The 22916-nt window shown below is 36.2% G+C and overlaps 2 protein-coding genes across 2 annotated transcripts; both read left to right on the forward strand.

Moving 5' to 3' along the window:
* The first annotated feature begins 243 nt into the window (after positions 1-243).
* LOC117673026 (vomeronasal type-2 receptor 26-like) lies at positions 244-15769 on the forward strand. Its single transcript, XM_034430161.2, has 6 exons — positions 244-326; positions 2078-2369; positions 3705-4562; positions 5454-5681; positions 13532-13658; positions 14864-15769. Exons 1-6 carry the CDS (start codon positions 244-246, stop codon positions 15757-15759), a joined length of 2484 nt encoding a protein of 827 aa, XP_034286052.2. The 3' UTR covers positions 15760-15769.
* Positions 15770-21711: 5942 nt separating this feature from the next.
* Positions 21712-22656, forward strand: LOC148113841 (vomeronasal type-2 receptor 1-like). The gene has a single exon (XM_087893449.1). It carries the CDS (start codon positions 21781-21783, stop codon positions 22654-22656), a length of 876 nt encoding a protein of 291 aa, XP_087749575.1. The 5' UTR covers positions 21712-21780.
* The last annotated feature ends 260 nt before the right edge of the window (positions 22657-22916 follow it).

The following is a 22916-nucleotide window of genomic DNA, read 5'->3' on the forward strand; positions in this document are numbered from 1 at the left end:
TGGTTGGGGCCAGCCACATCCATGAGAGCAAGAATGATCCCCAAGATAAGGCCAGGGCAGAAAGTGCTTTCCTGCTAGGTCCTACCTAACAAAATGCACAGACTAGTCCAGTGATGGCGAACCTTTTAAACACCGAGTGCCCAAATTGTGCACGCAAGCATGCCCAAATGGAAAGCTATGACTGAACATGTGCATGCATGGACATGCGCGCATGTGCATGCATGGATATGCGTGAACACGGACATGCATGGACATATGGACAAAGACCAGCTGGCAGGGCATCCCAACACCGGCAGCACAGCAAGAGGAAAAGATCTTTTTCTTTTGTGAGCTTCTGTTTCTGTTTCATCGTTTGCAGGGAAACAGAAGCTCACAAAAGCAACGCCATGGAGATCTGACCTGGGGTGATGGTGTACATGCCAGCAGAGAGGGCTCTGCGTGCCACCTCTGGCACGCGTGCCAGAGGTTCGCCATCACAGGACTAGTCCATCTAGAGCTTAAGTAATTGTTGCAGTACCACTTTCTGAGGTAGATCCTGTATTTAGCAACGGGGAGAACATGATGACCTCAACAGTTTCTTTTTTTTTTCTAATTGCACTTTGTTTTCTTCTGTGCATAATACCTCCCACTCCAACATTTCCTACTTTGTGTATTACTTCCAAAGGTTCATGAAAGTGCTGCATTGAGTATTGAGATATGGTAAACACATTTCCTTCTGATATTCTTCAGAACTTTTGGAACAATAATAGTACTGATTACTAATTAACCATAGTCAGTGTCCCTTCTACTCCGCCTCTCAAGGGAATTTCAGTAGACACTGACAAAACTAGATTAAGACACTGCATAGCATTAACATCATCTCAGAAATACAGGACTGCAGGCAGGGAGACAAAGAAGGATTTGCATTTGATCTGTAAATGTAAATGAGTGCCCAACCCAGGTCCTTGGCTGAATGGTAACATAGCAGTTGCTCTTTACTTTCCATAATGACTGTATATTACAGTGATTTGGTTATATTCAGGACCCTAGTTTTATCTTTTTTTCCTACCATGTTAATTTCTCCTATTTACAATTGCAAGCTCAGTAGTCCTCTTCCAGTGGTTCACAAGTATTATCAGTCTGGGGACTTAATCATTGCTGCAATTATTTTTCAAGTCTTCTTTGTTTCAAATGAGATCACTTTTGAAAGCCTTCCTACTCATGAAATACTTGATCAGTACTTGTAAGTATCCCCCTGCTCCTCCTGGTCCTCCTCTTATTTTCCTTATTTCTACCTATACTGTTTTATCTATCTTCCATTTTTCTGCTGAAACGTTTCATTTGCTAGTTGGTCAGTATGCTAATTTCAATGTCCATGGTTAGCCATTTTTAATTCCAGAACTGAGAATAAATTTGTCCAATCACTGGAGATTAAATTGGGACAAATCACACTTTCTAGGACACTAAAAAGCTTGACAAATTTTAAACTTGCAGATGTCCTCAGTATAATCTTGAGCTTCTTCACATTTTATATCAACCAATAATTAAAACAGTAAGCCCTTCAATGTATTTGATAAACTTCTCCAGTTTTTACAATTGTACAGTGGAAAAATGGAACTGACTTCCTGCTCTTAAAAAAATATGGGCTAAATATAGACAAAACTGAAATCAAATACTACCTTAATATCCAAATTAATCCCGGAAGAGATATTTTACCATGAATTTGCAGAAACAGTCTGCAAATGATTTATTGGTTCGATTTTAGCTTATTGCTCCACCTTATCAATGATTCAGTATCCATATACTCAAGTTATGGTATCCCAAACATCTGTTTTTGTGTGTAGGTACACACACCACATATCGGCACACAGTATGTATGTATGTATGTATGTATGTATGTATGTATGTATGTATATGTGTATGTGTGACGGACAGTAGATATCTTCAGACAGTAAATATTTCTTCAGACAATAGACATTTTTTCATCTTCAGACAGTAGATATTTTCAATTTGTGTGTGTATATACACAAAATTACAATATCTACTTTCTGAATCTAAAGCAGAAGTATATTCATGCAGTTTATAATTCTCACCGAAGGTTCCACACTCATAATTACCAACACACTTTGGCTCTGGCATTTGCTGTAAAGGAGATCAATGAAAATCCTGGGATTTTGTCCAACGTTAGCCTCGGTTTCCACATCGCTACCAACTATCTTGAGGAATATACAACTTACCTTTTAGCAATGGAATTTCTATCTACAAAGGATAAATTTATCCCAAACTACAAATGTAATAACCAGACAAATATGGTAGCCATCATTGGAGGACCCCAAGCTAATACCTGTCTCAACATGGCAACCACTCTGTGCAAATATAAATTTCCCCAGGTGAGTTAAATGTGGAGCAAGATGGAAAGTTCATGAGTTTATTATTTTCAAATGTTGAGTCCTCATAATCACTCTTACAAAAAGGATTCCAGCAGCAAAAAATATTTGTTATTTAATGAGAAAGTTATTAGAACGGTCAGATTAGGTAATCATATCTCTTCAGCCCTTATTCTTAACACTGGTACACCACGGGTTGCGTGTTGAGTCCCTTATTCTATACTCTTTATCTGCATATTTCATTTCCACTCACGCTAGTAATACTATTACTAAATATGCAGATGATACAACAGTGGTGTGACTGATCTCCGGGGGGGAGTGGGGAGGATGAGTCTGCCTATTGAGATGAGGTGGCGCGGTCACTTTCGTCATGTGGAGACAATAACTTGGTCCTTAACAGAAATAAGGCCAAGGAGATTCTAGTGGACAATAGAAGGAATAGATCAGACATCCAGCCCTTGCTTATCAATAGAGACCGAGTGGAGCAAGTGGCCAGTTTTAAGTTTCTGGGTGTTATCATAAAGGACCTGACCTGAGGCACCTGACCTGGGGCACTCACATTGCAGCACTGGTCAAAAGAGCCCAGCCAAGATTATACTACCTGAAACTTCTCAGGAAACAACAACCGAATGAAAAACTGCTGGTGGCCTTCTACCGCTGCACCATAAAGAGTTTTTTTTAACTTACTGCACCTGTGAATGGTTTGCCAATTGTACAGTGGCACTCCAGAGGGTCAACATCATTGCCCAGAGGATAATTGGTTGCCCTCTCTCCTCTTTGGAAGAACTTTATAGGTCCTGCTGCCTTAAGAAAGTTCAAAACGTTCTTAAAGATCCGTCTCATCCTGGGCACTCTGTTTTTGAACTATTACCATCTGGCAGATGGCACAGGATAATAAAAACAAGGACAAATAAGCTGAACAACAGCTTTTATACCAGGGCAATAACCATATTGAATTATACGGTATAGTGCAATATTGGGTTTTCAATTTCAATTATATAGAATGTAAAGGATGTACGTTTCTTGTTTTTATTTTTATAGTTATAATGTACACTGAAGACGCCATTTAATTTTGTTGTACCATGTGCAATGACAATAAACTAAACTAAACTAAATTATTAGATATGAAGGTTATCAACAAAGAGCTCTCCTTGTTACTTGATGAGCAGTACTAAATTTGCATATGTTAATTGGTAAAAAAATAGTTTTTAGGAACTTGCCTTGCATACCCACTCAAACACAGTTATTGTATTACATATGGATATATGCAATAGTCGTTTATTTTTTTCCCTAGAAAACTCCCATTTAACTAGGTTCTTTGGTCTTTCCCCCACTTAGATCACATTTGGATCACCACCGTTGATGCATAATGACAACTCAGCACTGTTTGTAAAATCGATGTTCCCTGACAATATCCACCAGTTTAAAGGAATTCTGTACTTACTGTTGCATTTTGGATGGACCTGGGTTGGGATGATTTCTCGATATGAGGAAGATAGGGCGAAGTTTGTTCAAAAGAATCTTTCCATTTTTTCAGATAGAGGAATCTGCTTTGATTTTATAGAATGTCTCCCCAAAATGATGCATGGTAGTAAAGCTGCTGAAATGATGGAGGAAGCAGATAAATTATATAGAGTGATCATGGGGAGTACAGTCATTGCAGTGATCTTCAATGATGAAAGTACAAGTATAGTGACTTTGAGGGTGATAATCTCTGTTTTGAATTCTGATGATATTCCAGAGGAGAGAAAAGCCAAAGTTTGGATCATAACAGCCCAGATAGAATTCAACTCGATCCTTATTCAAAGACAGTTTTCCATTGATTTTCTTCATGGTGCAATTTCCTTTGCACTTCACTCCAAGGAGCTAACAGGATTCCAACAATTTATGCAGAAGAAAAACCCAAACTTAGAAAAAGGTGATGGGTTTATTAGGGATTTCTGGAGAGATGCATTTGAATGCTCCTTCTCCAGTGATATTACAAATGAGAATGTGGAAAGGATCTGCACTGGAGAAGAGAAGCTGGAGACTCTTCCTAATTCTGTCTTTGAGACCACCATGAATGGACATAGTTACAGTGTCTACAATGCAGTCTATGCTGTGGCACATGCTCTGAAGGCCTTGCATGCCTCCAAACTCAAAGAGAGTCGAAAAATTGATAAGAGGAGGTGGAAGTTCTTTCAATCATCATGGCAGGTAATGTTTATTAATCCAAATCAGGAATCATGCAAAATCATGTAATCATGTAAAAAATGTTGGCTTATAGTTTTTTTCCCTTGTTTCCTTCTAAAAGTGTCTTTATATATTTATATTAGCTGATAACCCAGGGTTGCCTGGGTTTTTTTAAAAAAAATTAAGAACCTATCGTCTTTTTCAAATATTATCTGAATAATCTATAGAATGAAGGTCAATTATGCAAAATTGGATGCAATTTGAAAATAAACAAGCTATTGAAAAAGTTTGAAAAAAACCCCCTAACATATGAACTTTATTTTATGTGTGAAATGCTATGTAAAGTATCATATTCAATCTACTATATTTAACAATTTCACATGTAAAATTTTTTGTCAATGAATAGCATAAAGAAAATTTCAAGTGTAATTTGTTTTCAATGATATTTTGCTTTGATCAACCCAGCATATTAGGATTTATGTATTTACTTTTCTGGCATATGAATACTGCAATATAGAAATTTAAAGTCAAAACAGCTTTCTCTTCCACGTCAACAGTTATCTTTGGGGGGGAAAATAAAATATAATTTAATGTAATTAATGTATTGTCATTGTCAATTACAATTTGTCATTGTAATTAAGTTAATATGTCATTGTTCTTCCTTTTTTAATGTTGTTCTGGAATTTTCATATAATACTTTTTCAGGTGAAAACAGACAAAAGAGTAGAAAATCTATGTGATAGAGAAAATGTTTCTTTTTCAATTATAAACAGTGTAGATTGGTGAAAAAAATGAGTTTCCATTGGGCATAAACCATACTGAAGGAACTGAGAGTTCTCCATATGATTCAAGAAATTATATGGAATCCAGTTAATATTTATATTTCTTTGTTTTTTGTTTTTTGTTTTCATTCAGCTCCATCATTTTTTGCAGCACGTCTCTTTTAACAACAGTGCTGGAGAACAGGTTTCTTTTGGCCCCAATGGAGAATTGGAAACTGGGTTTGATGTTTTCAATTGGATCACATTTCCAAACAAGTCCTTTCTGAAAGTCCAAATTGGAAAGATTGACCCCATGGCTCCCCCAGAAAAGCTACTCACCATTTCTGCCAAGGAAGCTGTTTGGCCCCTCATATTTAACCAGGTGTGTCTCATTTTTCAGTTTTTAGAAAATCATGCATTCATTGATCCACAGAAGTAAATAATTAAATAATAATCACAATCAAACTTGATTTAACAACCTCATTTTTTGTTTGTTTGATGCACATTAACTAATGCAGTATATATAGGTGGCTTAAAGTCTAAATGCCTACAGGATTTATTTAGTTCCAGTGTAAAATCATCCCAGTACATACCATAGTAGTAACCTCTACTAATTTCTCAGTGGATCATATTATTAAAATGAGGATCAAACACACTAAAATACAATAAAATTAGAGAAGATAAAATGGGATATGGTAAAACAAAATGCAAAGAGCCTTGATAGTACAGTGGTCTAAAGCACCCTGTTATTAACATCCAGCTGCCTGCAATTACTGCAGGTTCGAATCTCACCAAGGCTCAAGGTTGACTCAGCCTTCCATCCTTTCTAAGGTAGGTAAATTGAGGACCCAGTTGTGGGGGCAATAAGCTGACTTTGTATAAATATACAAAAGTATGAAGGCTATTGCTTAGTGCATTGTAAGCTGCCCTGAGTCTCCGGAGAAGGGCGGCATATAAATCAAACTTTTTTAAAAAAAGATATACAATGAAATCCTGGAGATAAAAAACAGTAGGCACTTAAGTGAATTAATTACTGTTACATGCAACCTCAATGTGTGGTATATAAGATGGTCTTTGTTGGAGAAGCCTAACTATAAACTTAACAGTTCAAGTGACTGCATATATATTTGAGCCCTGAAGAAAATAGAATTATTTTGTTTGTTTGAGAACTTTTTGTGAAGCAATATCTTTATGTTGGGTTTTTTTTGTAATTTTTTTTATTTTTTCCAACATAAACATAAAACAGAATTTTTTTTCCAGAACTTGGTCCAGTCACAAATGGGTACATTAATTTAACAAATGTAAAACAAACAATTTTAACATAAATTTCAACATCTTAATTAATCTTTCTATTATCTCATCATACATCCTAATCTTCTACTAAAACAAATCTCCTTTTTATATTCAATTATAAGTTCAATTATAAATCGAAATTCAAAACCGCTTTATCTAAATTTTTTATCCCTTGCTCCTTTTAGCGTCAACATTAAACACAAAAACAATCTATTCTATTAATCTATATATTTACCTTACAATTTTATCACCACAAATCTTAATTTCAAAATATATACAACTCAATTTTTATTTCAATTTATTAATCAAGATTTCTTTCTATTTTTCTCGTTTTCTAAACTCAATCTATCCTGTTATATTCTTAAACTTTTACACCAAAATCTCAAAATTTACCATTTCATTTTAATTATCCCCCAACATTTTCTTTTTCACCCCTTATTAATAATTATTCTTCAATATGTTCTCCTCATTTTCCTCCATTACTCCACCTATTATTTGGCTGATTTCCAGCATAGCATATTTTGGCTGAGTTTTCAGCATATTATCCTCCTTAACTCCCCCTTTTATTTGGCTGATTAACAGCATTTTTTGTTTGGCTGATTAACAGCATTTTCCTCCTTGACTCCACCTATTATTTGGCTGATTAACAGCATTCTCCTCCTCTACTCCACCTATTATTTGGCTGATTTCCAGCATTTTATTGTTTGGCTGATTTCTCAGCATATTCTCCTCCATTAACTCCAACTGCTATTCTACTAGCCTATTAAAAATTTATTTTTCCACATATTATCTTTTAATCCACTATCTCAACTATACTCTTCCAGGGTGTATCCCCATTTATTTCTTAATATTAATCATTTCCAATATATATTAAATATAATCACAATTTAATTTCCATCTGTGTACCTTAATACATCTTCTAAAATCATTAACAATTAATCATAATTATCATCCACCACTTTGATATCAAATTAAAACTAGAGCATGTTACCACAAATTGTGCTTTCATGAACATATCAGTTTTAATCACCTTGACTTCCCATTTCTATTTTTATAATATTTCTATCTTTATTTACCGTGAACACTTCTTATTTTTATTTAAAGCTCATTTAAGTTTTGAACCATTTAAACAATTAAACATCCAAACATTGCTATCCAATTTATCTATTTTGCTTCTTCTTTTCCTTATTTGTCCATGTGTATTTCAATTCAGTCAATACTTCCATGCTTAAAACTCTGCATATCCTTTTAATTCCATTATAAAGTCTGCTTCCAGTAAAACATCAGCTTCACAACTTCTGTTGCTGCGCCAAAACTTCTGTTGCTGCGCTAGTTAGTTAAAAATTTATTAAACATTGTATCTCTTCTTTCTTTGTAAAACAATCAAACAACAGAATAGGAATCTCCAAAGTTCAAAAAAACCATAGTTCTTTTCAAAGTAATCCACAATATGTAGCAAGTCAAATAGGTTCTTTTCAGGGAAGGCAAATTTCCACAATGAGCACTTTCATTTTCTGTTCAACTGTGAAACAGTCACAGTTTCAATCGCCATTTTGAAACATTTATGTAGCAATCCATTTGATCTCTTTGTCTGGCTTTTAAAGGTGGCAAATCCTTAGTTCACTTTCTTCTTTTCGAGTTCTCAGTTTTAAGAAAAAAGTTCAAATATCCAGCTTTATTTAGTTAGTAAGCAATTCCCTCCAATCAATCAGTGGTGAAATACAGTTCTTAAAAGGTTTAAAACTTCTTTCCCTTTTCCCCCCCAAAAAATCTTCAAGCCCCTCAGATCTTCAACCGCTAAGTAAAGCTGGGGGTCTTATTTATAAATATCCTCATTAGCGCGTTGTTTCTCGCCTGGGCTGGTATCACTCACCTGGCTCCAAAGCGCTTCATCCTTTCTTCCTTCCTCCTGCACTTTGCTTCTCCTGATTTGTTGCACTCTCGAGGCAGCCGCCATAACTGCTGTCCCCACCACTGACTTAGAGGGTTGCTTCCGGCCTCTGAGGAACTTGCCTGTTCCTCTCAGCTGCCCAAGGGGTCCCTCTTTTTTCCCCTGTCCCTTCAGGACAGGGTAGGTCCACAGACCTGTCAGCGTTAGTTAGCCAGACGGGGTTTTGGCAAGGCTCATAAGAGCCCCGCCATTTCCCCGTCTGCATCGCCGCAACGCCAAACCGGAAGTCCTCTCAATATCTTTATGTGTTGAGCCCTTGCTGAGCTATATAATGGACAATTGAATAGGACATCTGAAGTAGTCAGGTATCTTTAAATACATGTCCTACTCAATTGTCCATTATATAGCTCAGCAAGGGCTCAACAGAGTGAAGATATTGTAAAAATGGCATAAGCGTGGTTTTTGGTTTAATTAAGATTTTAATTAAATCTTAATAAATTTAATTTAGATTTAAATTTATATTTGCCTCCCCGAAAAAAATTAAACAGGGTGCAGAAAGTCTTTGTTTTACCTTAGACTTTCTGCTGGATATACTACCTATCTGCCTAACACATGCTGTTGGGCAGTGTATGAATTTAATAAATGAAATAAAAGTGGGGGGAAGCAAATATTTTTGAAATAAAATTTATATAACCTATATCCATGGTGGCGAACCTATGGCATGAGTGTCACAGGTGGGACGCAGAGCCATATAGGTGGGCACGCAAGCTCAGCTCCATTTTTGGGCCTTCTGGGCCCACCAGAATTAGGAAAACAAGCTGTTTCCAGCCTCTGGAGGACCTGGGGGGGGAGGGTAGGGAAGGCCATTTTCGTCCTCCCCAGGCTCCTAGAAAGGCTCTGGAGCCTGGGGAGGGTGAAAAATGGCCCCACCGTGCCATCGCATGCCAAAAGCGCGCGGGGGGGTTCATGCACACATGTGCAAGAGGGTGGGACACATAGAATTATGGGTGTGGGCACGCACGCGTGACCACCACCCCCCGCACTTCCCCTGGTTTTGGCACGCAATGGCAAAAAGGTTAGCCATCACTGACCTATATGAACCAATGAGAAAAACAATATGGCACAGAAAACTGCTTTGTAATTGGACTGCAGGTTTCTAAGAGGGAATTTGATTTATAAGTGGCATCATACATAGTTCAACTTAATAATTTCATAGATTTCCTCCCCCCCAAAAAAATGTTGACTGATGGACAAAAAGGTTAGTGTTAGGGCTAACATTAAGTTAATCAGCATTTTTGTGGCAACAGTTGAGTGAGGGAATTATCAGCATTCTCTGCAAATCCTTAAAAACAACCTGAGGTTCTAGTCCTGCTTCAGGGACAAAGCCAGCTGAAAGATTTTGGGCTAGTCATTCTCTCACTCTAGAAAGGAGAGTGAGTTTATGAGGTATGGATTTCAACTCCAAACATCAGCTGAGTGGGGAAATAATAGAATAACTTTAGAGGTTTCTAATCCAGCCCAATCCTACTCAGGAAACCCTACACTATTTCAGACAAATGGTTGTCCAATCTCTTTTTAAAAATATCCCTTGTTGGAGGACCCAGAATTTCTGGAGGCAAGCTGTTCCACCAATTAATTGTTCTAACTGTCAGGAAATTTCTCCTTAGTTCTAGGTTGATCCTGTCCTTGATTAGTTTCCATCCATTGCATCTTATCTTGCCTTCAGGTGCTTTGGGGAATAGGTTGACCCCCTCTTCTTTGTGGCAGGCCTTAAGATATTGGAAGACTGCTTGTATGTCACCCCTAATTCTTATTTTCATAGAAGTAGACACATCCAATTTCAGCAACTGTTCTTCATATGTTTTAGCCTCCAATCTCCTAATCATCTTTGTTGCTCTTCTCTCCACATCTTTTTATATTGCGGCAACCAAAATTGAATACAATATTCCTAGCGTGGCCTTACTGAGATATTATAAAGTGGCACTAAGACTTCAACTGATCTTGAATCTATCCCTTTGTTAATGCAGCCTAGGACTGTGTTGGCTTTTTTTTTGGCAGCTGCAGCACTGAGGGAGTTGACAATCATACCTCTTTTAGTTACTGAGGTTTGAGAAAAAAATTAATTAAACAATTATTTTGGTGAATTTAAAAAAAATGGAGAAATGGGACACTAAGATTTGATGAGGATGTGAAAAATTTTGGTATATATACCTGATGAAATGAGCACTCCCAACCTATAAGTCCTTCAAATGAAAGAATTTTGATTTTATTTATGAACAGACTTTGCCTCTTTCCATCTGTAATGAGAAATGTCATTTAGGCTACAGCAAGGTAAAAATAGAAGGGAAATTATCCTGCTGCTATGAATGTAGACAATGTCCAGAAGGAAAGTATTACGCTGACTGAAAATATTGAGCTATCTGATAGGTTGCATAGATGAGAAATACAAATGTGAACTTCTTGTTTATAATTCAACAAGATATTTAATGACTACAGAAATTTTCAGTCACCCAAAGTGCTTTTTGTCCCAAGGTTGCTTTTTCAAAAGACAACTTTTTTCCTTGAAGACATTTTACTTCTCATTTTAGGCTTCAGAGAAAACTGAAGAAGCTTCTTGGATGAGAAGCAAAATATCTTCAAGGAAAAACAAGGAAAATCAGATTGCTTTTTGAAAGATCACTTTTAGGAAATATTTAATGGTACAATCAACCAGTTCACTTTAAATAGCATAATCTCTCTTAAAGATCAATAGATTTCTCAGATTTGGATTCTTCTTCTTCTTGCTTGTAGACGTTTGGCTAATATATATATCAGACTGTAAGGTCATTTTCCATTAAATTCAATCCATGCAACATATTTTGCTGCTATTTCAACTCTTTTCCCATCCTACTCCATCTGGTGGTTTTTCACTCCCATTCAGCTCCATCATTTTTTGCAGCAAGTCTCTTTTAACAACAGTGCTGGAGAACAGGTTTCTTTTGGTCCCAATTGAGAATTAGAAACTGGGTTTGATGTTTTCAATTGGGTCACATTTCCAAACAAGTCCTTTTTGAAAGTCCAAATTGGAAAGTTTGACCCCATGGCTCCCCCAGAAAAGCTCCTCACCATTTCTGCAAAGAGTGCTGTTTGGCCCCATGTATTTAACCAGGTGTGTCTCATTTTTCAGTTTTTAGGAAATTATGTATTCATTGATCCACAGGAATAAATGATTAAATCACAATCACTATCAAATTTGGATTTAACAACCTCGTTTTTTTTTGTTTGATGTATATGAACATAAACTATTAAAGTATATATAAGTGGCTTAAAATCTAAATGCCTACAGCATTTACTTAGTTCCAGTGCAACATCATACCATAGTACTAATCTCTAATAATTACTCGGTGGGTTACATTATTAAAATGAGCATCAGACACAGTAAAATATAATTAAATTAGATAAGATAAAACAGTAAGATAAACGGCAAAACAGAATGCAATTATATATAATGAAATGAATCCTAGAGATGGACAACAGTAGGCAATCAAGTTAATTAATTACTTTTACATACAACCCAGGGGTGAAATCTAAAATTTTTTGCTGTTCTTCATATGTTTTAGCCTCCAATCCCCTAAACATCTTTGCTGCCCTTCGCTGCACTCTTTCTATATTCTCCACATCTTTTTATCAGGGGTGAAATCTAAAAATTTTCGCTACTGGTTCTGTGGGTGTGGCTTAATTAGTGGGCGTGGCTTGGTGGTAAGGTGACTGGGTGGCCATGGTTTGGTCGTAAGGTGGGCGTGGCCAGGTCGATGTCACTTATTTGCCCTTTTTTAACCTACAAAACACAACACAACACAACTGGCTCACCCACAATGTAAAAACAGCTGTGCTAGACCCAAAATGGCCCCTGGAACAAGCAGGAACCTCTCACAGCCACAAAAAGCCCAAAAAACCAACTTTTACACTTTACACACACAACACAACACAACACAACTGACTCACTTACAATGTAAAAGCAGCTGTGCTAGACCCAAAATGGTCCCTGCAACAAGCAGGAACCTCACACAGCCATAAAAAGCCCAAAAAACCAACTTTCGCACTTTACACACATACAACACAACACAACACAACTGGCTCACCCACAATGTAAAAGCAGCTGTGCTAGACCCAAAATGGCCCCTGCAACAAGCAGGAACCTCACACAGCTACAAAAAGCCCAAAAAACCATACTTTACACAAACAAAATTCCACATACAGCTTTGTGAGATTTTCTGTGTTTGTGTAGTTAGAGTGAAACACTACAGAAACACACTAAATCTCAGAAAGCTGCACAAATATTATTTTATTTTTATTTTTATATAAAAGCAGCTAAATTTAAAACTTCCTAAACTTTAAATGGCTAGGTCTAAAAAAAGAACAACTAAAAAATTACTCAATTAACTATTTTTTTTAAAGCTCCCAAGGGGAAAAAAACTTACCGGGACAAGGCAAGCAGGCAGGCAGGCAGATAGAGCTGCTCACCGATGAGCTTGATTGCAGGCAGGGAGATTCAGTTTCTTGCTGATGCAATGGATTGCAGGGATTACAGCAAGCGAAGCAAAGTAGGCGTTGCAACCAGCAGCTAAGATAAGCAAGCTGGAGGCTGGGGGGGAAGGGATTTTTGCTACCGGTTCTTCGAACTGCCCGCCGCCATCGCTACCTACTTGCCCGATCCGGTCCGAACCGGGAGCATTTCACCCCTGCTTTTTATATTGTGGCAACTAAAAATGGATGCAATATTCCAAGTGTGGTCCTACTGAGACATTATAACGTGGCATTAACATTGCTATGTTAATGCAGCCTAGGACTGCGTTGGCTTTTTTGGCTGCTGCAGCATTCAGGGAATGGACATTCATACCTCTTTTAGTTGTTGAGGTTTGAGAAAGATATTAATGAATTAAAGGATTGTTTTGGTGAATTTGGGTTGATAAGGAAGTGAAAAGTTTGGGTATATATTACTGTTGAAATGAACACTCGCAACCTATATGTTCTTCATGTGAAAGAATTCTGATTTTATTTATCAACAGACCTTGCCTCTTTCCATCTGTAATGAGAAATGTCCTTTTGGCTACAGCAAAGTAAAAATAGAAGGAAAATTATCCTGCTGTTATGACTGTAGACAATGTCCAGAAGGGAAGATAGCTGACCAAATGGGTAAGCAAAGGAATATATTGAATATATCAACAATTAAATAAATATTATTGGGGTTCAATTTTTAATCAGTATTATGGTGACTGAAAATCTTGGGCTATTTGGTACATTGTATAGATGAGTAATGAAAAACATGAACTACTTGTTTATAATTCAAAGAGAAATTTAATGTCTATGCAGAGCAGTGGTGAAATGTAAAATTTGTTACAACCGGTTGTGTGGGTGTGGCTTAGTGGGGGATAATGTGTCTGGGTGGGTATGCCCAACATTTTTTTTTTTACTTTTAAAAGCATTTTTTTTTACAACCTCTTCAGCCAAAGAGGTTGTAAAAAAAATGCTTTTAAAAGCCTCTGACAATCCCAGCTGAGTTGCCTGATCGTCAGAGGCTTTTTTTCTTTTAAAAATATTTTTTTCTACAACCACTTCAGCCGAAGAGGTTGTAGAAAAAAAATGCTTTTAAAAGGCTCTGACTATCCCAGCTGAGCCGTGCGATCATCAGAGGCTTTTTTTTTTTTACTTTTAAAAGCATTTTTTCAGCCAAAGAGGTTATAGAAAAAACGCTTTAAAAAGTAAAAAAAAAAAGAGCCTCTGATGATCGCACAGATCAGCTGGGCATGGGGGGGGGGGCAAGAATTTTTGCTACCAGTTCTCCAAACCACCCACTGCCATCGCTACCAGATAAGGCAATCTGATCCGAACCAGGAGCATTTCATCCCTGATGCAGAATCTCAATCATCCAAGGTCCTTTTTGTCCCAAGCTTGCTTTTGCAAAAGACAAGTGAAGTTCCTTTTTTCCTTAAACACATTTTATCCATTTCATCCAAGATTCTTCTTCTTATGGCTTGTAGACATTTGACAGGTAATGCTTGTTGGTAAACAATGCAGAAGTCTTTTTATTATATATGTTTTACTGTAAGATCATTTTCCATCAAATTCAATCTGTGCAACATTTTTTCCTGCCATTTCAACTATTTTTCCTTCGTATTCCAGCTGGAGAGTAAGTGTTATATAAATGTTTTGAGATAACTGTGTAACTTAAAGAATATTGAAACTGAACACTGCATTATATAATGAATTCCATTTTAAATTGTTTTGAGAAAAATAATATGAACTCATAGGATCTTATTAAATCTAGTACGTTATTACTTTTTCATATTTAAAACCTATAATGGTTCTGTGAAACAGTTTCATTTGTTCTTTTCCCCCAGACTTAGATGATTGTTTCCCATGTCCAGAGGATCAACATCCAAACAAAGGTCGAGATAATTGTCTTCCAAAAACTGTAACTTATTTGAGTTTCCAAGAGCCACTGGGTATTTCTTTGGTAACAATTTCAGTTTCCTTTTCTGTCATCTCAGCTATGGTGTTGGGAATCTTCATTAAACACCAGGACACTCCCATTGTCAAAGCCAACAACAGGAACCTCACCTACATTCTTCTCATTGCTCTCCTGCTCTCCTTCCTTTGCACTCTGCTCTTCATTGGGCAACCTGATCAAGTGAAATGTCTCTTGCGACAAAGTACTTTTGGCATCACTTTCTCTATTGCCCTTTCTTGTATTTTGGGTAAAACAACCATAGTGGTTCTTGCTTTCATGGCCACCAAGCCAGGCTCCAAAATGAGGAAATGGGTGGGGAGAAGAATGGCCAACACGATTGTCCTATCTGTCTTCATGGCTCAGTTCACCATCTGTGTAGTGTGGTTGGCAATTTCTCCCCCATTTCCAGATTCAGACATGCACTCCATGGTTGAAGAAATAGTCCTGGAATGTAATGAAGGTTCAACCACAATGTTTTATACAGTACTTGGCTTTATGGGGCTCTTGACTGCTGTCACTTTCATGGTGGCCTTCTTGGCTAGGAATTTACCTGACAGCTTCAATGAAGCCAAATTTATCACCTTCAGCATGTTGGTCTTTTGTTGTGTCTGGGTGTCATTTGTTCCCACGTACTTGAGCACCAAAGGGAAATATGTGGTTGCTGTGGAGATCTTCTCCATTTTGGCTTCAGCAGCTGGATTACTGGGCTGCATCTTTTCCCCCAAGTTCTATATCATTATTCTGAGACCTGATTTGAATAAAAAGGAGCAATTAATAAAAAAATAAAACTGATATATCTATATAAGATCTCTTGACTGAAGTCTAATTGGTTACTTTCATCATTTAGGGCTTTTTCTGTTCTGTTTTTGCAGTTTGGGGTGTATGCATTCTTCCCTCATATCATCACATCAAAGTGACATACAAGGTAGTAGCTTGGTATATATAGGGAAACAGATATTTAAGTTGCAGTCAGTCTATGACAGCATAAAAGATAATGCAGCCTGGGTTTTTTTAAGTTTTATTGTTAAGTTATTCTGATTTTAATGTTAATTTTATTGATTATATTATACACCACTCAGAGGTTATCTCTGAGGGAGATGGGAGGATAAGAAATATGAAACAGAAATAAATAAATAAATGTTGGTCTTGTTCTACATGAAAATTCTTATGAAAGGGAGAGGACCAAGGAAGTTAGAGAGTACTGGGAAAGTAAACAAACATAATTCATATGACTGCATTCTCTTATTCAATGCACCAGATATGTTCTTGTAAAGAAACATTCTCCTTTATTATCAGGTCACATACGCAGGTAGAGATGTTGAAAGCCACACATGAAGATGGCATAAAAATCAATAGTTGTGATGATCTCTTCAAAATTGTCTTCAGAATATAGTTTCTCCGCATCTTTTATTTGAAATATTAGATTATTATTTTGAGCTCTATATTGATTTGCAAAACAAGCTTTTTAAGATGAGGAAAAATATTCAATATTCAATATTAACAATGGTTCCTGAAAAGTTAATGTCCAAAGGGTTGTTTAAATTGTACATTTAAAATCCTTGATTGACAACTGCAAAATGGATGTACTGTATTTTTCAGAGTATAAAACGCACCGGAGTATAAGACACACCTACCTTTTTTGCTTTGTTTTTTTCTCATAAAAAGTTTTTTTTTATTTTTTAGACAAACACACATACAAAAATACAATGTATTTTTTTGAACAGAGTATTTGGCCAGTTCACAAATTTAGTCATTTTAGTCATTTCAGTTAAATTTACAATTTCTATATTTCCTTTTTGCCAAATTTATTCCTCATCTATTTTTTAAAAAAAACCAATATTACCCTTCATCCTCATCTCTAATCTTAATCAAATTCAATTTTTCCCTTCTATTCTATATTATACCCCTTCCCATTGTCATCTATTTTTATATCCATCCTCACATTGGTTAATTATGTAATATTACAATTGTTTAATACAAATTCAACATTTTAATATAAATCAATTAGTTATATAACTATCTTTTTTTGTATATTAATCAATATGAACATGAATATTCCAATTATTTCCATGCAATCCAATTTCTTACAAATAAATTAATTATATTTACCAATAATAATAAACCAAATAATTTTCCCCATATATTCCTCCAAACCACAACTTAACTATTTCTGCTTTCAACACAATATACAATTAATAGTATCTCAATTACTACAATTCCCTAGTTAAATAGAGCTTTCCCCTTATGTTACTCATTTTTACATCTTGAACTCTCCCAATAACCCAAATAGTTTTGTCCATATAATGGTCCAAATCACGACTTAATCATTTGTACTTTCATCACAATATATAATTAAAAATATTTCAGTTATTACAATTTTCCTAATTAAATTTTAAAATGTTCCAGCTGTTATCCAAGCTACAATTTAATCCTTTTTACTTTCACAACCATATACCATTAAAGGTATTTCAATTGTTACAGTTTATACTTATTCATATTTCTAAAAAAAATAAAAAAGAAAAACTTATCATTGTCTAGAGTTCAAAAATACAAAGACAAATATTCCAATTATTATTCATTTCATTTTTACAATCATGATTTCCCATTTATTTCTTACTACTATTTATATTTCAATCCTAAATATGTATAACATCTTTCTCTTTCATTTCTTTTTCTCCCTTCCCATTTTTATTTTTGCCTTTTTCTTTCTCCTTTTTTTCTTTTGTGTTTTAAAATCTTGAACTCTCCTCCTTTGCTCTAAATTTCCCATTGTTTCCCTACCTTTTTTGGTGAGGAAAAAGAAGAAAAAGAAATCTCCCTCTGCCTCTGCCTAATTTTGCGATGTTGCAGCAAACAGCAAACAGCCTACTTTACTTTCAGATTCGTTTTCAGCATAGCTTGATTAGCACAAGGAAAAAAAAATCTGCTCCAGCAATTTACCTCTTCGCAGCAAGCAGCAGAGCCCTGCCAAAACAGCTGAGAGCAAATCAGTTGAGAGTCGGGAGACCGATCTAATCAACTTGTGCTAATTAGGCTGACCTGAAGCTGAAAGGAGCTGTGTTTTCTTGCTGTTTGCTTGCAAGAAGGTAACTGCTCTGAGGCACAGGCCAAAGGGTGGGGGCCAGTAGTTGGGTGGGGCTACATTTGGTGTATAACACACATCTAAATTTTCACCCCCTTTTAGGGAGAAAAAGGTGGGTCTTATACTCTGAAAAATGCAGTAATTGTTTTGTGGTGTAATAAATGTTTCTTTCTTGAGCTTAATACAATACCGAAATCTCCATTAGGTTGTTATTTATTGCTGTTTATGAATGGCAGAAGAAAAATAAATAAAAAAGAATAAAAAAGAAAGGAAAAGAAAAAGTAAATAAAAGCAGTTGCTTGTAAAAATAGATCAGTATTTGATTTTAACTTCAATTTGTTGATTTATTTATTAAATTTTTATAACCAAACACCTCGTATAGCACCCTGGGCAATGTACATAATAAAACAGGCCAAATACATTTTTTAAAAAATACATTAAAATGAAACCAAATTAAATTATAAGGATAGAAAGAAAATGACAAAATAGGATAATAGACAGTGCATTTCAATTAAATATCATATTGTGTCATGTCATGGCAGATCTTGTTATATCATGTAATATGATGTCGCAGGCTCTGCTCTATCATGTGATCCAGGACATTTGACATTCTGACATTTTAAGGGCCTTCCAGAAGGATGACATGGTTGGGGCCAGCCACACCTTGAGCACAAGAATGATCCCCAAGATAAGCCAGGGCAGAAAATGCTTTCATGCTAGGTCCCACCTAACAAAATGCCCAAGCTTATGGGATACGGGACCAGTAACATACCTCTTCTGCCTGACCTCTCTCTAATACATTATATAAGCAACAGTAAGTAAATAGGAAGAAAAACCAAGAGATAACCCTTGTTTTTACTCCACCCATGAAGCATACTAAGAAATCATCCTCTCTTGAATTTGGTTAAAATTCTGTTCTGAAGACAGAATTCTCCCTCCCTCCCTCCCTCCCTCCCTCCCTCCTTCCTTCCCTCCTTTCTTTTTCTTTCTTTCTTTCTCCTTCCTTCCTTCCTTCCTTCCTTTTTTTTCTTTCTTTCTCATTTAGCCACCAATGTAATATGATTGCATTATTGCTGAATGCAGTGGACCTTAGCCACGCCTAAATTCTAAGTTCACAAACAATTAAGCATCACTGTTTTTAGAGTATCAAGAAGTTTGCTAAGCTAACGAATGAGAGAAAGCTGCAGAATTTATAAGTATGCCCTCATCAGTCTACCACAGGAATTGTCACAGTTGATGTGCCAGGTGGGGTACCACAAATGTACTCTATTTGCTGCAGTGTGCGGAGAACAAGAGAGATTAGAAGGAGCACTCAAAATCTTTTCTATCTGCTTTTTGGAGGAGCATAAATCCACCATAATAGGTTCAACCCCAATTTCTGAGCTCCATTTCCTATTAAAACTATTTTACTTCCAGGATGATGTCCTTCCGGAGCTTAAGAAATTGTTACAGTACCACTTTATAAGGTAGATCCTGTATTTAACAAAGGGGAGAACACTATGACCTCAACAGACATGTTTCTTTTTTTCTTTTTCCTAATTCCATTTTGTTTTCTTCTTCTGTGCATATAACCTCCCACTCCACCATTTTCTACTTTGTGTATTAGTTCCAAAGGTTCATAGCAGTGTTGCCGTGAGTACTGAGATATGGTAAACATGTTTCCTCCTGATATTCTTCAAAGACAGTACTTTTGGAACAATAATAGTACTGATTACTAATTAAGTATACTCATTGTCCCTTCTACTCCATCTCTCAAGGGAATTTTAACAGACACTGACAAAACTATGACCCTAGATTAAGACATTGCATAGCATTAACAACTGCTCAGAAATACAGAACTGCATGCAGGGAGAAAAAGAAGGATTTGTGTTTGATCTGTGATAAATCCTTGTCTTAATTCCAGATAATCTTCATTGTATTAAGTTTAGATAGTGTAAATGAATGTCCAAGCCAGGTCCTTGGCTGAATGGTAACATAGAAGTTGCTCTTTAATCTCCATAATGACCATATATTACAGTGAGTTGGTTATATTCAGGACCCTAGTTTTATTTTTTTTTCCTACCATGTTAATTTCTCCTATTTATAATTGCAAGTTCAGTAGTCCTCTTCCAGTGGTCCACAAGTATTATCAGTCTGGGGACTTAATCATTGCTGCCATTATTTATCAAGTCTTCTTTCTTTCAAATGAGATCACTTTTGAAAGCCTTCCTTCTCGTGAAGTACTTGATCAGTACCTGTAAGTATCCCCCTGCTACTGCACCTCCATCTCCTCCTATTATTTTCCTTATTTCTACCTGTGCTGTATTATCTATCTTCCATTTTTCTGCTGAAACGTTTCAGTTGCTAGTTGGTCAGTATGCTAATTCCAATGTCCATGATTAGCCATTTTTAATTCCAGAACTGAGAGAAAATCAGCTTGTCCAATCACTGGAGATTAAATTGGGACAAATCACACTTTCTATGACACTAAGAAGATTGACAAATTTAAAACTTGGAGATGTCCTCAGTATAATCCTCAGCTTCTTCACATTTCATCTAAACCAGAAATTAAAACAATAAGCCCTCCAATGTGTTTGAGAAACATTTCCAGTTTTTACAATTCTACAGTGGAAAAGTGGAACTGACTTCCTGCTCTTAGAAAAATATAGGCAAAATATAGACAAAAGTGAAATCAAGTACTACCTTAGCATCCAAATTAATCCTGGAAGATATATTTTATCATGAATTTAGAATCTTAAGTACAGAAGAAGAGTCTTAAATATAGAAGAAAGCAGTCTGTAAATGATATCTTGGTTCAATTTTAGCTTATTGCTCCACTTTATCAATGATTCCCTATCTTATGGTTTCCCAGACATCTGTTTTGTGTGTATGTATATATGTATGCATGTGTGTATGTGTGTATGTATACACATCTCATATATGCACACAGTAAGTGTGTATGTATTGTGTGTGAGAGAGAGAGAGTGTGTGACAGACAGTAGATATCTTCAGACAGTAGATATTTTAAATTTTAAAAAATATCTACTGTCTGAATCTAAAGCAGAAGTATATTCATGAGGTTTATAATTCTCACTGAAGGTTTCTCACTCATAATTACCAGCACACTTTGGCTCTGGCATTTGCTGTAAAGGAGATCAATGAAAATTCTGGGATTTTGTCCAATGTTAGCCTCGGTTTCCACATTGCTACCAACTATCTTGAGGAATATACAACTTTTCTTTTAGCAATGGAATTTCTATCCACAAAGGATAAATTTATCCCAAACTACAAATGTAATGACCAGACGAATATGATAGCCATCATTGGAGGACCCCGTACTAAAACCTGTCTCAACATGGCAACCACTCTGTGCAACTACAAATTTCCACAGGTGAGAAAAATATGGAGCAAGATGGAAAGTTTATGAGTATATTATTTTCAGAAATTGAGTTCTCATAATCACTCCAGAAACAAAAAAATATTTGTCATTTAATGATGAGGAAGTTATTAGATAACAACAAAGGAATCTCCTTGTTGCTTAATGAGCAGTACTAAATTTGAATATATTAATTGGTTAAAAAAAAGTTTTTAGGAACTTGCGTTGCATACCCACTCAAACACAGTTATTGTATTACATATGGATATGTGCATTAGTCCTTTATTTTTTATTTTTTTTTCTAGAAAACTCCTTTTTAATTAGGTCCTGTCTTTTCCCCATTTAGATCACTTATGGATCACCACCCTTGATGTATAATGACAACTCAGCACTTTTTGTAAAATGGATGTTCCCTGATGAGATCCACCAGCTTAAAGGAATACTACATTTACTGTTGTATTTTGGATGGACCTGGGTTGGGATGATTTCTCTGTATGAAGAAGATATGGAGAGATTTGTTCAAAAGAGTCTTTCCATGTTTTCAGAAAGAGGAATCTGCTTTGACTTTATAGAATGTCTTCCCAAAATAATGTATGGTAGTGAAGCTGCTGAAATGATGGAGGAAGCAGATAAATTATACAGAGTGATCATGGGGAGTACAGTCATTGCAGTGATCTTGAATGCTGAAATTACAAGCATAGTGGCTTTGAGAGTGATACTCTCTGTTTTAGATTCTGATGATATTCCGGAGGAGAAGAAGGCCAAGGTTTGGATCATGACAGCCCAGATGGAATTCACCTCGATCCTTATGCAAAGACAGTTTTCCATTGATTTTCTAAATGGTGCGCTCTCCTTTGCAATTCACTCAAAGGAGCTAACAGGATTCCAACAATTTATGCAGAAGAGATACCCAAACACAGAAAACGAAGATGGGTTCATTAGGGATTTCTGGAAAGATGCATTTGAATGTTCATTTTCCAGTGATATTACCGATGGGAATGCTGAAAGGATCTGCACTGGAGAAGAGAAACTGGAGACTCTTCCTAATTCTGTCTTTGAGACCACCATGGGTGGGCATAGTTACACCATCTACAATGCAGTCTATGCTGTGGCACATGCTCTGAGGGCCATGCAATCCTCCAAATGCAAAGATGGTCAAAAGTTTGATGAGAGGAGGAGGAAGCATTTCTTTCAATCACCATGGCAGGTAATGTTTACCAACGCAAAATTCTGGATGATCAGGTAGAAAAGTGCTGGCTTATATATATATTTTTTCCTCCTTTCTGTTTATGGAGTCTATGGAATTCTCAGTCATCCAGGTTCTGGTTATCCCAAAGATGCTTTTTCAAGATGCAACTGGACTTCCTTGTTTTTCTTTGAAGATGTCTCACTTCTTATCCAAGAAGCTTCTTCAGCTCTGACTGGATGGTGGGGAATGAAAGGATTTATATTCCTTGCATATAAATGCAAGGAATGGTCATTTGCATTCTTTTAGAGAGTTGTTGA

This window comes from Pantherophis guttatus, chromosome 4, assembly GCF_059756535.1.
Source record: "Pantherophis guttatus breed Tessera chromosome 4, ASM5975653v1, whole genome shotgun sequence".
In the NCBI taxonomy this organism is placed as follows: Eukaryota; Metazoa; Chordata; class Lepidosauria; order Squamata; family Colubridae; genus Pantherophis; species Pantherophis guttatus.

What these genes read in the sequence shown, in the direction of transcription:
- LOC117673026 (XM_034430161.2), top strand. Translation starts at nt 244, where the DNA reads ATGCATGGACATATGGACAAAGACCAGCTGGCAGGGCATCCCAACACC. An exon ending in GGAAAAGATCTTTTTCTTTT is followed by an intron (nt 327 to 2,077) that starts GTGAGCTTCTGT and finishes TTCTCACCGAAG; the next exon opens with GTTCCACACTCATAATTACC. An exon ending in GCAAATATAAATTTCCCCAG is followed by an intron (nt 2,370 to 3,704) that starts GTGAGTTAAATG and finishes TCCCCCACTTAG; the next exon opens with ATCACATTTGGATCACCACC.
- LOC148113841 (XM_087893449.1), top strand. Translation starts at nt 21,781, where the DNA reads ATGTATAATGACAACTCAGCACTTTTTGTAAAATGGATGTTCCCTGAT.